At 39.9% G+C, this 17,417-nt stretch overlaps 1 protein-coding gene across 6 annotated transcripts in view; it reads left to right on the plus strand.

Annotated features, from left to right (window-relative positions):
• The window catches only part of FHIP1A (FHF complex subunit HOOK interacting protein 1A), a 96,322-nt gene that overhangs the window by 62,743 nt on the left and 16,162 nt on the right, over positions 1–17,417 (plus strand). For all 6 annotated transcript variants that reach the window (XM_064652223.1, XM_064652222.1, XM_064652221.1 and 3 more), the window contains 4 exons: positions 6,996–7,163; positions 10,409–10,488; positions 11,895–12,082; positions 12,582–13,616. In XM_064652223.1, coding sequence (XP_064508293.1) covers positions 6,996–7,163; positions 10,409–10,488; positions 11,895–12,082; positions 12,582–13,616 — 1,471 coding nt within the window. The remainder of the gene's footprint in view (positions 1–6,995; positions 7,164–10,408; positions 10,489–11,894; positions 12,083–12,581; positions 13,617–17,417) is intronic.

Raw genomic sequence — 17,417 nt, forward strand, 5'->3', positions numbered from 1 at the left:
GCAGATTATCTCCCTATAAATACTTACTGTGTACACCGTTCACTGCGTGAATGAAACAGTACAAGACTGTTGAGGATGGAGATGTGCTTCTATGAAAAAGTCAGGGGGTGGGGAGACCAGTGTGTTTTGCTTGGTGTGATTTTTCTGGTTTTATCTCAAGAAGCTAGTATGGAGTTGAAAAAAGAGTTCTCTAGTTCAGGTTTTTTCCAGTTAAGGAAGTTTCAAATTGATTGGGCAAGCAAGCTAGCTTGAAATAACCTGTTCTTCACAGTGAGCTCTGTGAAGGTTATTTATGTAGCAGATTAACTGTGATGTGCTTAAATAACCCAAACATTCTCAAGCTTACGACTACCTAGCTTCATTTTTCAAAGATAAGTATCCTAAATATAGTATATTCTTGTAGCCTAATTTATACCTTGTCTGTACTAGTCCTGTCACTTTATGTGGGTTATCCCACCTACGTGTAATGAGCGATTGACAAGTGTGTTGGTATCTCCAAAGCTGCACATTGCTGAATGGGTAGTCACAGCCCAGATTTGTATTGTGTAGCTGAGGATATGCATTAACTGGCTGTGCTGGATAGCCCTGCCTCGTCCTTTGGTTGTCTGGGTGTTATTGTACTTTTTATGGAAGAGTTAACTTCCTTACTTCTGACATACGAGTTTCTTCAGAGACATCAAAAAAAAGTGGTTCAATGATATTGTTTGGGTGGTGGTGGTAGCGTGTGTCTTTGTGCAAGGTCCCGAATTCATTTAAAAACAGAAGGAATAAAATGTTTTGTCTGTAAAGATGCAGATCTAAAGCAAATGTTAATTTGGTAGTTTTCTTTTTGTAGTAACAATCCATTATTGAAATTTTTGCCCAAACTATATTTTATTCTTTCTGGTGTAAGTGTCTGGGATTTAAGAAAATTGAGACTTTCTGACTAAATGAGTTCTTAAATTAAGACTGGTAATTTTTGATGGCTTATCAGTTACAACTTAAAGTATGTGATTCTGTATGTTCTTCCCTACATTTTGGTACTCAGGAAAAAATTAATTGTGAGAAGGTGTAATTCTGCTCAGGTACAGGGCCATACCATTCAATTCTGTGACATATTTCACTGGCTATTTCTTGCTGCACTTTCAAAACTAACATCTTTGAGCTCTATCAATAAAATACAAGATCTTCTGGGGGCAAATTATACAAGGGTCTAAGTGATCGAATAAGACTAATTTTCTCCTCAGTTGAAACCTAATTGAAATCCCAGAGTGAATCCAGAATAACCCCGTGGAAGTAATTTTTACTGGTTCTGCTAGAGGCCGTATTGCCTTATTTTAGTTTTCATACATTTGTTAGTAGGTTGTGTTTATTTACCTTGTTCTTTTAGGTAGTTACAGCACTATTAAGTGAAATATAAGTGAAATCCTTTTCTGAAGGTTCTTAATATGGATATATATTTTGTAGTCATAACCATGTGCTAGTTAATTAGGAGCCACACTGTGGTACATGTAAATATTATGTTATCTTTGATACAATTCAGATTGATTATATACATCCTTGTACTGTAAGCGCATAGGATTTAATTTTAGTTTGGCATTCAGAGAATTTGGGTGACAAAGACAGTTATTCAGAACATCTTGAATGTTTATGTAATTTGTGGTTCTTCAATTTACTGAAGAAAGCACTAAAATTTGACAAATTATATGATATAAGCAAATTTTTAATGTCAGCGTTTACTGCTTTACTATGTGGCATTTAATTGCTAACTGTGATATAATTATTTTTCTACTTGGAAGGCTTGTTTTAATCTGAATAGGCTTGGTTTAGTCTGAATAATGGAAAATTGTACCAGCTTTTTAGTGTAAAACATTTCTGTTGGCCAAGTGAACAGAATTGCTCTGCGGAAGTGCTGGCATGGTCCTGTCAAATAAACTCTGTCAAATGGGTCTCAAATCTACTGCACACTAACCCATCTAAAAGAAAGCCTCTAACATGGCATGCTACTGTGATCATTCAGTAATACTTGCTTGATGATTACACAGCTCAGCTAGGGAGAAATGACCTGTAAATTATACTCTACAGATTAGAAGGAGCATCTTTATAAATACCCTACAAGACTGTCAGTTCCCATTTAGAAATAATACCATCTTTCACCTTACTGAAAAGCATTCAGACAGCTGCTGTAAAAACATGCAAACCAAGTGTCACTGAAAACTTTGAGTAGTCTTGTGCTTTGGAGAAGCCCAGTAATAGCACAAAGCTTAACTGTAGCAGCTGTGGTGTGGGTATACATAAAGGTGCCTTGCACTTTTTGCATCAAACACTGGAGTGCAGTTGAATTTTCATCTGGTGTAAGCTGAAGCAGTTTATAAACGTAAGGTGAGGGAAGCTGAAATAGTATGCATTTTCTGGTTCCCCCAATGAGCAAACTTCCTCTGTCCCTGATCCTGCTTGTCCCTCTCTCTTTTGCCAGGACAACTGTTCATATTTGAAACTGATTGAGGTTAAAACTCACCTTTACTTCTGGATAGTTTTAGTCTGAATCAATTCCCTCATCCAATTCACTGTGCAGAGAAGTGAAACAGGAACTCTTTTGCTTATATAAGCAGAGGGCAAGAAGTTGAAAATTAATAGGAGGGAGTAGAAATGGTTGTAATTTTTTTTTGTCAGTGAGGTGGGCTTATTCAGATTAAAACTGCTCATGGATCTAGAGAATAAGTTCTATTAAGAACATTTATGTTCTTTTCATGGGCAATATGAAGTCCTTGTAAGAAGGAAAATTGTGATGGAAAGGAGGAATCATGTAGCCGTATTCCTGTAAGTGGGCATGAAGCTGTAAATTAGAAAACATATTGTGTGATTCCCAAAGGAAAATAGCCAGTAATAAAGAATCAGTGCAATTGGTCTAACACAGTGAGTGTAATATATTAAACTGAACTCACGACAGTAATTTCTAGCTCTTTGCTATTACTTGGCACAGTAACTTGTAAAAGCTGGATCTCTTTTACAGTGTTCTGCCTCACCATCTAATCAGTCATCAGAGGAGGCGAGAAAAGATTTGCTAAAAATTATTACATAATTAGAGAAGGGTATTACACGGCTAAAAGTGGCTTTCTCTTTTCAATAATCTCCTGTCAAGTATCTGTCTGGCTATGAAGAGTCTCAGGCAGTCCCTTTTGTAGATCTTTGTCACAGATCTTAAACAGATCTGTGACAAATGATTGTTGTGCAGAAAAACATGTGGATTAGGCTTTTTTAATGGTATTTTTAGATGGACACTTTAAATTTATATATATATTTTAAAAAATCCATCAACTTTTAGTTATTACAACTGTTAATAATGAAATAAAATAAAAATGATAGAGTGGTCTGATTAATGCAATGGATATGTATTTTTTTTCTTGTTTTTTTATTTTCAATCCTATAATTTTATCTTCAAAGCAGCAATATCCCTGGTCTCTGCCATTAGCAGAAGGGATCTAAAGCAAGGGATGCTACTAGTGGGTTTCTGTTTTTGTTGTTGAGGAAGCAGTGGATTTAATATTGCTGAAATACCTTTATCAAAACATAGCTTGAAATTTACTTCCTTAACGAAGGAATTTTATTAATTTCCCTTTGTTGTGGTATTTTTCTTGACATCTGAATTATCAGAGGTGAAGAATTTTCAAAGTAAGTATCAGATTTGTGTAAGTTTTGACTTGCTTTTTATCATCTTTTCAAAGATGTTCAATTCTGAGGGCTAGCTGAAAGCTTACTTGAACAAATGATACTATAACTCATGTTTGCAGTAACAGTTTTTGTAAAGCTGCCTCAGTATTTGACTGTAATGGACATACTTGACATGGGTAGTACCTGTTTAGTTCTCTGGGAACATTTGTTCTTTTGTTGTTTACCTAAGCACTGATTTGAATTTATTAGAAATGATTTCCCTCTTTCCTCAAATCTGTCTCATGAGACATTTGTGTAAGAGGAGACAACCAGCAGGTAGTCTGAATGAAGCTTAATAGCCTGGCTTTAGGATCTTCGAAAACAAAGATCTTCAATAATAACTGCACAAATTGAACTAGTCTCACTTTCAACACTCCATGTATTATGTATGATGTGATCTGTAGAGAAGGTGTGCAGAGTTAAAAGGGTTTTTGCCAAGGATGGGATTTGCCTAGTGTAACTTATTTCTCCAGCTTCCTTCTCTAGTTAATTGCAAAAAGAGTGAGTTCTCTAGAGGCTCAATCAGAGCAGACTAATGTGTCCCATAGAGTAAAAGAAAAATTAGCCTTATGGAGTTAAAATTGGCTTCCTCGAATACTTCTCTAGGTGCCTCAAATCTTCAGAAGTTACATCTACTGTCAGATATGCTGAAAGAGAGAAGCAAACCCAGAATGCAAGGTGGCAAAATAAGATATAACTGTAAAAGCACAAGGCATCTGCTTGCCAGGTTAATCAGTCTTTTTCCTAAGCTGCAAACATGGCTTTCATTTAAATGCCCCAAAGCAATATTTTTGTTTGATTTGCTCTTGTGGGGAAGCAGAAGGGTGGTCTCCTTGCTGGTTTGTATGGTTAAGTTGCAGACAAGGCACACTGAGAGAGCACTGGAACTTCTAGAACATGATACCATTAAAATTGCTTGCACAGCATTGACTTGCCTGCTTTGAGTGTTGCACAGTAAGCTGCAAAATAGACCCTAGCTTCATTTACTGAGAAAGTTTGAAGGAGTGTTGTGGATAAGGCAATGTGTTTTCACTGAAAAATAAAAAGATTTTTACAAATCCATTTAAATGTTGACAAAACTTAGTCATCATATCTCTTTCTTGGAAAATGATTGAGCAGATTCAGCAGCTTCTTTCCCAAGGAGAACTAAAAATTAATTGTAGTGTGGTACCCTGCACAAAATCCCCTCAATTAAAAAAATTAAGATTTAACAAGATTGTAAGTAACTCCCTTGTGAACTATTAGGCCTTCATTAATCTTTGGTTCTTCTAGCTGTGTTTAGTGGTATCAGTGAAGTGTTGGCTATTAAAAATGATTTCTTTTTTTGTCTAGTCCCCAAGCTGTTAGGAGCACTGAATATGCTCTCAGAATTCAGTGTTTCTTTTCTAAACTGGTCTCCAGCTGGCTTTCTTCTGCTCTGTGTTTCATTCATGATATGCGCTTTGAAAAGCATATGGGTTTCTCTCACTGCTAGAAATGTAGGAGGAGTTGTCCAAAGAGTATCAGTTTCAGAAAAAGGTCACTGCCCTTGTGAATCTGCTGGCTTTTCTTCCTTTCATTTACAGGTTCAGTATTTTATGCATATACATTCTGTCAGCAAACAGGTGTGAAACCTACAGGCCAAGAATGTGCTTCTTTTCCCCATAAAGGATGAAGAAGTGACATGGAGACATGACGATGTATTACTTCTGTCTGGCCTTTCCTTGGCAGAAGGTTTAAACTCATCAATGAACTGTGTGCTGTAATAATGATGTCATATGATGGATTTCTTGGGCTTTGCTTTTTACTGCTCATTGCTAAAAGAAAAAAAAAAAAAAAAAAAAAAGAAAATAAAAGTAAGCAAGCCAGTTCTCAGGGCAACAGTCACTAACTCTCACCAGAAAGCTGTTCTTTTTTACACCACAAGTCCCCAGACCTTTTGGCTATTGCAAAAAAAAAAAAAGAAAAAGAAAAAAGAGTTTCTGGTTGGAGCTGAGCTGCTTCTGTTTCCTGATGAAAAATTCAACTGTTGCTACTGCACTGGTGCTTTTTTTCTAATGCCAAAATGAGCTGGTCACCCACTGTATTAAGGATGGTGTAGCTGAGTGTTAGAATAAAGCCTCAGACTGATTCAACGACCTTCACTTTAGAGCTTCTGTCTCAAAAGGTCTGCAGGCTGCATACCCCATTCCTATGTTCTGTGTAACCAGCCAGAAGCAGCCTGTGATCTTAAATGCTTTAAAGAGAATGTTTGCATCATGACATTACTGTGTACATGGCTAACATGCAGCATAATGGAACAGGGATTTGAATATTTACAGCATGTTACGTAAACGTTGCCCTTCTGAATATTTTCTAAATCCTCTTAGCTCTTAAGTGACAGCTTTTTTTTTTTTAATAAAATCAGTCTTTTCATTTATCCAGCTAAGTTTGGTAAACAAAAGATGTTTAATACTTCCTTTCATATAGACAGATTCTTGTATTTAAGGGTTTGTGCACTTAAGCTTATTAGGTTCCTGGGTAACTATTTTAAAAAAGCTGACTTGCAAAAGCAGTACATGGTGCAGAGGTGGGCTTTGGAATTTTCTGTGCTTTGCCAGTGTATACTGTGAATAGGTAATCTCCAAAGGATTGCAGTAAGCAGAGCAGTGTGCATTATGGTATGCAAATGTCACATGGATATTTGAATTCTATTTTGATCTACTAATAGTCAGTAGTGAAGATTTTGGGTTTGGCTTTATGTGTGTTTATATGTGTATACATACTCCTTTTAAAAATTGAGTAAGAATTGTGCAGAATTGTGCTGTGGCAAAATAAATGAAAGGAAAATTGTGACAAAATTCTGGACATCTATGGGGATTTTCTCTTTAAAGCTCTAGGACCATGGCTTTGTACCGTGCTTTGTGCTCTGACATTTATTTTTAATTGTGTTAGATGTAGGTTTTCACAAAATCTGAAAAAGCTTCTGAGGGATGACAGAAGTGTGATAAAAGAAATGACATGACCAGAAAGGTGGTGGGGATCTAGCATGATTTGGTTCTTTGATTTTCTCTATGTGTGAGATTTGAGGTGTCAGTTTGGGGGAGGCTTCTTTTTCTTGGGGAGGCAAGACAGATAAGAAATGGGTTTAAAAAGCTTGCAAGGCATTCAGAAGCATGATTTTTGAAAATTTAGGAGCGAAGACCTCAGTGGTTTTGTGGCAGTGTTATGGGTGGAGAACTTAAGAGTGTTTACAAGGTATACAGTTGCAAAGGGTGGATGGATGGACATTTTGTGAGTGCACTATGTTTGCATTTAAATTACTTTTGCTTTACTTTTGCTTGTAGGTGACTGTGGAAGAAGTGATGACTACTACTGCATACCTGGATCTCTTTTTGCGCAGCGTTTCAGAACCAGCCCTCCTCAAGATTTTCCTCCGCTTTATTTTGCTGCACCGACACGAGAATGTGCATATCCTAGATACACTGACGAGTAGAATCAACACGCCATTCCGGGTAAGGCAAGCAGCTGATGTCTCCAAATTGATCCCATTTGTTAGCTGCAGTATCACTGATGTATTCCTCAGGAATCTAGTCTATATTACTGTAGCATGTTTACTTAACTGTGACGTTACCAGCTTTCTTTGATTAGAAGGTGACACTTTCTTACTCAAGTGATTAAGCTGCTGCTTCCTTTTCTTTGCCTTCACTCCCCTGTGCAATAAAGTTTATCTCAGCTTTGCACTGAACCCCTTCTTAGCCCAGGCACAGTGTGCCACAGTAGCTGGAGAGAGAGCTGACAGAGTGAGTAGTTACCTTTGCTAACAGCTGGACCTTCTGGCTGAGAAAATGATGACTTGTTGCACCAGACTGCCCTTCTGAGTCTTGCTTGGCTGGCAGCCTTAGCTGACTCTTGGGTGGTGCACAGCTTCATGGATGAAATTAAGAATAATGTTTTAGTGCAAGTGAATGTTTAGAATGTGCAATAATATTTTAGAGAAGCCAGAACATCAGCACTTGCATTAAATTTTTGTGTTAGGGACAGTAGCTTCATCTGAAAATTGTTTTGAAATATGAGTGCATGCAAATATCGATATATGCTGCTGTTAGTGCATCTGTAAGATGGATTACCTATGAGAACTGAAATGGCTTCTGTCAACAAAAATGCAAATGCTGTTGTCTCTGCTAATCATTAATACTGTTACATAGGCAAACAAAAAGGGAATTGTAAAGAATTCTGCATCTCTGAGCAACTCAGGATCTCAGCCAAAATGATTCTGTGATGCTAAAGGAGTTTTCTGCAGTATAGCCTGGCCAAGTGCAGAACTGCCAGAACTGCAGCCTTCTGTGTGTTTCTGTAGCACAAAAGCTGTGTACATTATTATTGATGAAAATACTGATTAGTAATTTGCAGGGTTAAACTTATGTACAGACAGGAAACTTGTAAAAAGGACTGTGCTTTTTACAGGACTTGTAAAAATACTGTCCTGTCTCCTGAGCATATTTTAAATCTTTTTACAAAATTGAAAAATAGATTTTATTTATTCAGAAGATTGCCATTTTGCAATATGGTTGCAAAGACAAATGAATAATATTTCCCTGTAAACTGAAATGTCTTAAATACAGGATAATTTAGGGCAGCAGCAGGTTTTTTTGAACTTTCATGGCATGAAGAAAAGTTATACTTGGCTCTCTCTAAATTTCACAGAGGAAATGAAATTTCCTGTTTTTCTCTGATGTCCCTCCCCTGGCTAAAACACACCTTTTGTGTAAAAATCTGACTTTTTCCAGAGGCTTGTTGTGAAGCTCTTCAACTCTGTCCCCATGTTCCTGTTAAGAACTCCAGTTGCAGATATTTCTCTCTCTCTTGTCCCTTTACTCTCTCCACCTGTTTCTGTAGACATGAAGTCTTGGATTATTTGTTGACTCCTAGCACGGGCAGTGAAGAGCAGTGACAAGGCAACAAGTCTGAGCTGTGCTTTGCCTTTCAGCAGGCTAGTTCATGAGCATTTTCCATTTCTCTTCTCTCTGCTTATTCCCTTTCTTTGGTTCTTCTGTTGGTGTTCCATGACCAAACTAGGAAAGGCAGTCAAAGAAGGTTTCTCTTTTCAGAGGCTATCAAGTGAGGTTCACTTAAACTTTGTTATTTAACTGTTTCACAGAGATACCTACCAAGTTGGGGGAAATACATGGATGTATATATATATTTCAAGAAATCTATGCATTCATTTGGTCTTGGTCACCATGGACAGCTGATCACATTGTCACTCATCTGAAAGAGAGAACCAGAAATGGTGAAACAAAAAGTCTTTAAGTTGACATTCTTGAGAAAACAGGGCCTGGAGAGAGGAACATAGTGCTGTTGCAGAGCTAGAACAGAGCATTTTAACAGTGGGAGTAAGGGAAGTGACTGCAGGGAAGAGGAGCCAGGTGGAAGAGAAGCAATGCCCAGGCAGGATGCTGGATTTAATCCTGAATGAATTACAGGTTATGTTCAGTGATTGAAAAAATGAGGTAGAGAAATATCTGTAGCTTTTTCCTCACTTTGTCCTAATCTGTTTATTTTGTTAGCTATTTAAAAGTGCCATTAATTTCATATATTATCATATATTATTATTTCATATATTATTTACATAATTAATACAGGGAGAGACAAGATTTAAACACCCATTTGAAACTTTAGGAAAGGGTCAATTTATGCTAAATAATTCTCACAAGAGTCAGCCTGGTCTGGGAGCCTAAGCTGACTATAAGATACTGTTTCCATGAGAGAGCAGCACAGGAGAAATACACGTTAAGAGGCAGGGATACAGAGACAGTGTGGTCTGTGAAAGCATACAGCTCATGCTTCTACCATTTTGGGCACAACTGCAGTCTAGCAAGTGTCTGGCAGGTAGAAATGTACTGTATGATAGCTTTGAAAGTGTTGTATGTCTAATTAATGACCAAAAGAGCCTGCAGAAGTCCATGTTTCTAGTCTGTCCTAAAGCCAGGGTGAAAGTGGGTTGCCTATCACAGAATGGGTATGGTTTTTGTCTCTGCTGAGTGTGACTACTGAAATACCTAGTTACAGCTGTATTTAATCAGATCTCTGCCAGAAAGGCAAGCATGCAATTCCCACGAGGAATGCTATCCTTTCTCCTGGTCTTGCAAAAAGGATCTTCGTGCTTTGCTGTAGCTCCCAGCTGTTCAACTGACCTGTAATAGAGAGATTATGAACACTCCATATGGAATAGATTCTGACAAAAGATGGCTTGTTTGTCCTGGTCTGTGTCCAGTACCTTAAGCTGTATTTCTAGAACCAGTCAGCTTCTTAATGTGCAGAACACTAATCATTCCTTATACTTAAAGCAACAGAAACTTGGGGTGATTTATAACTTTTCTTTCAGAAAAAACCTTTAATTGGTTCAAATTCCATGTCAGAGGTAAAAACTAACACACTGTATTGGAAGTTATAGGGTTCAGTTCACACTAAATTAAATTAATAAATTTGAATAATAGTTAAGACTGGTAAATTACTGACTTTTTTATAGCTTATTTGGAGGAAAGCTCTGGATTTCATTTTGTTAAGATGAAACGTTATGTGCATAGCTCTAGATAACTTAAAAAAATCCCATGGGTGCTGACAAAATGAAATATTATACTAAGAGTGTCTATAAAGCCTGATGTTCTGGCGGAGCCATTTTGTAATGTAGTATGCAGGGAAGATTGGAAAGATCCAATTTTCAGATCAAAAACTGACCATGTTTATTATTTTTCAGCTCTGTGTGGTCTCCTTGGCATTGTTCAGAACGCTCATTGGCTTACACTGTGAAGATGTGATGTTACAGCTAGTTTTAAGGTAAAGGCCGAACTCCTGTTTCCATTCTTCATCCTGACTCTGGGACATATAATCTCTGCCTGTGGATGCAGAGCTGGATGAGAGTTCTCCAAGAGAGCGGAAATCCAAGCAACTACAGAGATAAGAATATTTATGATCGTGACAAAAGTCTACCAGACCTGATGTAGTGTGATTTACGTCCTGAGATCTTCAGAGCAAGAGATTTTTCTTGTGATTTATTTCTATAGAAGTGAGAGAAGCTAAGAATATATTTATCACCTCCTTATTCCCTGCTTCTAAATGTGTAATTCTTCTCCTGTGCATGTTTTCTCTAGTGTATTATGCACTGTGATACAAAGCTATATACTTGTTTGCAGCTTCCACCTTCTTTCTTGTTTTTCACCTCTTTGATTCCTCTCTCAGTGAAAATACTTCAGGTTCCTGAACTATTGTAGGTAGATTGTAGTGTACTAAATGCACTGATTATTTTTGGTTTTAAGTGGTGATTCTATACATTGCTTCAAGATACTTACTTATAATTTTGGTGTGTGTATTAGATGAGAGATATTGGTGTAACTAACTTGGGCTTTTAGCATTGTAAGTCACATAAATGTTTCAGATACTGTGTGTCCCTCCACACACAGGCATTAAGGTGAAATTCCCTATAGCTCTTCCTATTGTTCCTGGGAATGCTGTGAACACAAGTATGTCACTACTCTAGCAGTAGAGTGCTGTGATTAATTTTTTTGTTTGTTTAGGGAATCTTTTAGAATTTGTTTGCATTTTAAATGGCAGAACATCCAGTTAACACTGAGAGTCTTACTAAAGTGCTTTTTAAAAGTAAAACAAAAGCGCTCTAAAGAAGTTTAACACGAGACTGTGCTTCCTCTGTTTCTTGTACTCCCAATAGTTTTTTCCCTCCTCTGCCTGAGAGCTCAATCTTGATCTACTGCAGTAAGACACTTTGTTGACCCTTCCCTCCTTTTTTTCTGGCTGCTTGCCTGGCAAACATAAACTGCCTCTCTCTGGATTTCCCAGGAAAACAAATAAATTGAGGATTCTGGGACAAAACTCATTCATTGTCAGACCAACCCATTCTTCTGGCCTTTGACATCTGCCCATCCCACACTTGCTCCATACTTTCTTGCAACAGGTTTGCTCTAACCTGCAAAGGATTTTTTGCTTCCCTGTTCTGATGCAACTGATCTCCTGTCTCTACTTGTCTTTACAGTTCATCATAAAACCAAGTGTCACAATATAGAGTCAGGGTTTCATGCTCCTGAGAGGTTTAGAAAGTGAATTGCTGTAAATATTATTACTGTTTCTTTTAATTTGGAGAAGGCAGAAAGGTAGGAGGGGAGTTTTGTGTGTTGCTGCTTTCTCTAACATCAAAGGATGGTAAGTAATGCTAAACACTGCTGTTTCAGGTATCTGATTCCTTGCAACCACATGATGTTGAGCCAGCGACGAGCTGTGAAAGAGAGAGACTGTTATTCTGTGTCTGCTGCAAAACTGCTGGCCCTGACGCCAGTCTGCTGCTCCACTGGAATCACTTTGACATTTGAAAGCCAAGGAAAAGATTATATTCTATGGACAAAAGCAGCACAAACTAAAGGTAATTGGTGCTCAGGGGAAGACCAGATCATTAAGTGCATTGGATTTGGTAGCAGCTCATGGGAGGAAGTCAGAAAGAATCAGAGGGGAAGGAAATGTGGTGGGTAACAATAAACTGGGCAAGCCTGGACTAGAAAGCTTATTTAATTCCTTCCATGTGTCCAGGTCTATTGAAACCTTATTTTAACAGCTATCCAGCTTGAATATACATTCATGAAAATAATGTACAGATACATGACAGCAACCCTTGCTGCTTCTGAGTGGTTGCTGCTTTAAGGTTTGAATGAAGGTTTCTCTCTCAGAAATCTTGAGTTACAGCTCTGTCTTTGCAATAGGAACAAGTCATGTATGTTTATGAGCAAATCTCTTAATTGTTATGCTTTTGTCTTCCTGCCTTATTGGATGGTTGGGGTTAAACACTCTGCAATGTCTTAGTGGATCCCTTGCTAGAGAAAACTTGATATACTACTAATGGTATGAGTCGTCTTCTTTACTTCTAGATTCTGGTAGACGCTCTTCTGAATCTACTTGCATTGTGGAATATGGAAGAGCTGTGGACATCAGCTACTTGCAGTACCTGGGGGAAGCTCAAGAAGCCATCATCCAGTGCTTGAAAGATTGTAAAGTTTGGTCTGCCTTGTATGATGGAGTAAACCCTGATCCAGACACCTTTATCCAAACGCTTGCAGAGGAGAACAGTACAGATGTGGAACATCCCATGTTTCAGCTCCAGCAAAGGACACCTAGCACATGCAGCTCCTCTCGAGTAACTCCATTCAGCGAGAAGATGCAGTTGGAGCTAGAATGGGATGATAGCTATGACACAGGGATTTCTCCTGGTTCTAATGTGAGCTCACCACAACCATATGATGATCTGGGAAGCACAGAAATGCAGCCACCTGCAGAGCCACCGAAACACATACAAGAAATGAAAAAAAATGCCATTATGCTCATCAAAGGGTCTTACATAGAGGAATCAGACTTTCAGGATGATGTTATGGTTTACAGGTTATGTGCCCAGAAGGATACTCAAGATGATGACAGCTCCAAGGAGAAAACTTTAAATGCAGCCAGAGAACGTAAGGTCCGAAGCCAGACAGTAGTCAATGGGCCTCTTGCAAAGACCCAGCTGGAAATGGGCTTGGATGAGCACAGTAAGAGAAATTCAAGCTCAACTCAAGATGTGATGAAAGAACAAATAAACCAGAAAATGACTGAGATTGATCCACAGCCAGACTTAGAGTTGAAGATTTCTCCTCAGGAGGCAGATTGTAACTTAAGACTGCTGAGCACAGATGGTGAGGATTTCATTGCACAGTATGACAAAATTATTAAGGAACTGGATCCAAACAGTGCAAGCTTGGAGGAACAGAAACTGGATACTCCTGACCCTGTCTCTCCAGCAGAAGAGGAGGAGGACTTTGAGAATTTTTCAACAGACACCCCTTCTGCAGAGAGCATATCATCTCCCTTTGGACCAAAGGAGGATGTCTCTCCTAAGCACGCTTCGAGGAGCCAGAGTGCTCCGTTTACAGGTGGAATGTCCTGTTAATTACATACATAACAAATGCAGGATGGCATGGTGATTAAGGGGGGGCCAAATGAGATCACACTGTGTGGCACATAGCACAAGCATAGAGCAAGGAACAGTTCTGGCACTAAAGAGGGTATAGCCCGAATAGCTGAGACCAGTCAAAGGAGAGTGAGAGATCCCATGTGAAAATACAGCAGAGTCATCAGTGTGGTGACAGCAAATGGTTGTTTCTCAGGGGATCTTCTTTGGGTGCTATTTTTTTTTGGCAATTGTTTAAAACACTGAGCAGGGTTATGTTGTTTGTATGTGAGAGCTCCATCACTCTAGAGGAAGCTTTTTCAGTTGAAATGGGATTGGAGTAGCTGTTCTAATATACAGAGCCCAGGTAAGTAATTTGCTTATTTTATGGTTACTTTCATCTCTGATGTGGTGGATGCAGTATCATGGTGCCGTTTTTCCCCTCTCTGCTATTCCACATTGTAGCACGAGGTGTCAGCACTGGTGCCACGTCTGTATGTGCCTGTCTCCATGCTCTGCCCTGGCATCCTGTTCCTCCAGTGTCATCCTGCCCTCGCTGTTGGCATGCTTTTCTGTCTGGTGCCACGCAGCAATTTAAGCTTGGTCTCTGCTGACTGTCCAAGCTACTCAAGAATGACAGTACTACCAGAGGTCAGAGTGGGCTTTTGATCGGTATGTGTACAGTTCCTTGCACTGCAGGCTCCTAATCTTTAGTTATGTCTCCTAGATACCAGAGTAATGCAAATAATAAAAAATAATAATAATGTATCTAGGTTTCCTCACCCAAAATAAAACCTCTATAAGATGGCTTCTTGTTCATTTGGAGGGGGAAAACGTGTATTCATTGAAAACCAGCCCTTTCTGGTCAGCTGTGGCCAGAATGCTTGGCACTGTTTCATAATTGAAAAATGCAGCCTGATTTTCAAACAATTTGGTTTTTTTGCTGTGGTGGCAATTTCCTTGTACCAGAAGCTAATCCCATCCAAATCTGCTTCCCAGTATCTGCTGTCAAATGTAGTCGAAAATGTTGTCTATGTCTCTCATTCTTCATCTAGGCCCCCCCTCCATTTGTTCCTTTCCAAAAACCCACATCAAAATCACCCCCTGCCCAAACCCAAGAAAAACTCAAAACTGAAGAAAATGAAGATAAAAAGCTAATAACAATAAGCTTCACTGTTTGCTCCCCATTCACAGTATGTCTTACTCTTAGGCTGTTTAACTTGCCTTAGTGCAGATCTTGGTGATTGCATGTAAGGAGGTGCTCAGAATCACAGAATACGCTGAGTTGGAAGGAACGCACAAGGATCATCACCTTAGCCCTGCATAGAACCATCCCCAAGAGTCACACCATGTGCCTGATAGTATCATCCAAACACTTCTTGAACTCTGTCAGGCTTGGTGCTGTGACCACTTCCCTGGGGAGCCTGTTCCAGTGCCCAATCACCCTCTGGGTGAAGAACCTTTTCCTAATATCCAGCCTAAACCTCCCCTGACACAACTTCAGGATGTTCCCTTGGGTCACCAGAGAGAAGAGATCAGTGTCTGCCCTTCCTCTTCCCCTCACGAGGAAGTTGTGGACTGCAATGAGGTCTCCCCTCAGTCTCCTCTTCTCCAGGCTGAACAGACCTAGTGCCCTCAGCCACTCCTCACATGGCTTCACCTCAAGGCCCTTCACCATCTTTGTTGCCCTCCTTTGGACACTCTCTATGAGCTTAATATCTTTCCTATATTGTGGTGCCCAAAACAGCCACAGTATTTAAGGTGAGGCCACACCAGTGCAGAGCAGAGTGGGACAATCCCCTCCCTCGACCAGCTGGCGATGCTTTGCCTGATGCCTCTCAGGACGGTTGGCCCTCCTGGCTGCCAGGGCACTGCTGACTCATATTCAACTTGCTGTTGACGAGGACCCCCAGGTCCCTTTACGTGTCACTGCTTTCCAGCATCTCATTCCCCAGTCTGTACATCTGGGATTGCCTCATCCCAGGTGCAGAATCCAGCACTTCCCCTTGTTGAACTTCGTATGGTTGTTGACTGCTCAGTCCTCTGATTTGTTGAGATCTCTCTGCAGGGCCTCCCTGCCTTTGAGGGAATCAACAGCTCCTCCCAGTTTTGTGTCATCTGCAAACTCAGTGTCCCTTCTAGTCCTTCATCCAAGTCATTTATAAAGATGTTGAAGAGCACAAGGCCTAAGATGGAGCCCTGTGGAACCCCACTAGTGACAGGTCACCAGTCTTGTTCCCCCATTCACTGTTACCCTCTGTGCTCGACCTGTGAGCCAATTGCTCACCCACCACATGGTGCATTTATCCAGGTGTGCTGGACATTTTGTCCAGAAGGATGCTGTAAGAGACAGTATCGAAAAGTTTTACTGAAATCCAAAAAGATTACATCAACTGTCTTTCCCTTGATCAACTAGGTGGGTTACCTTGTCATAAAAGGAAATCAGGTTTGATAAACAGGACTTTCCTTTCATGAAGCTGAAGCTGTGACCGATGACTGTGTTGTGTCTCAGGTGTTTTTTCAATACTTCCCAGAATAATCTTCTCCATAATTTACCAGGTGCTGAAGCGGGACTGACATGCCTCTAGTACCTCTGCCTTGGAAATCTTGAGATTGCAGGGCCTTTCAAAGATAGCAACCTGGTCTAGTGGAAGGTGTTCCTGCTTTTGGCAGGGGGCTTGGAACTAGGTGATCTTTAAGGTCTCTGCCAACCCAAACCATTCTACGATTCTGTATTTAATTTGGAATAGTGTATTATGTTTGTAGATGTGTTTGATAAAGTTTTGGGTTGCTTTTACTGTTTTGGGATACTGTCATGGGATGGGGCTTCTCTCTGCAGAATTGAATAACCTGACAGAGGTTTCCTACACCCAGTAAGTGTCAGCAGTGCAAAGATGCTTTCTTCAGGCCTATGAAGAAAATGTCTTGTATCCAGTGCAAAAGCATTAAACACTATCATCCCTATCATCCCAGGAGCAAGAAAGAATGTGTTGTTCAGGAATAAGAATTTATATTTTGCTCCCTCCCTTCGTGGCCATGAAAGGAATAATTTTTTGACTTTTCATCTAGTTACCCTGTTTCTTACAAGGCTCCCAAACTCTGCTTCGTTCCTCTGATTATCATTCTAATAAATTCTTGGTGGTAAAAGTCACGCTTATCACTGAGAAATTTTTTTATGTATTTGGTAACCTCTCTTGCAGTGGCAAGCAGCAGTTGTTACAAGTATCTAGATTCAGCTTTACCTGCTCAGCTTTAAAGTGTTACCTAGTGGAGAGAAACACTGACACCTTCTCCCGCTATCCCTTTTGGTAGAGTAGAGTTTCCACTGCACTGTGGTCTTCAGGAGCTCTGTGAAAATGTCTCCATGAACATGATAGGGGAAGCAGTAAGTTATATTGGGACAGAAGAAACTGTATCTCAACAGAAGGGGTTTGGGGCTGCTCCACTGGGTACCCGGGCAGGGGGCATTCCTGCAGCTCTGATGGCTGACATTGTGCTTGCAAGGCAGCAGCCTATAAAGCCTTGCCAACACTGGCCCTCCCACCTTTCATCCTGTGAGCGTAGCTGTGCTGGACAGTAGCCATGTGCAAGGTGAGGGGAGCTGGAATGGGGTTGGATTATGGCCACCTGCTTGACCCTAGAAGTGCCCATGGCATGCATCTTGTGCCAAGATTGAGGGTGGGATATTCAAAGTTAGCAGTGCTGCAACTGCATCACCGAGGGATTCTTCTGCCTGATTTTCCTAGCTTTTATGCAGCCAGAATAGTGGGTGGAACTGGGGGTG

This window comes from Pseudopipra pipra, chromosome 4 (assembly GCF_036250125.1).
Source record: "Pseudopipra pipra isolate bDixPip1 chromosome 4, bDixPip1.hap1, whole genome shotgun sequence".
Lineage (NCBI taxonomy): Eukaryota > Metazoa > Chordata > Aves > Passeriformes > Pipridae > Pseudopipra > Pseudopipra pipra.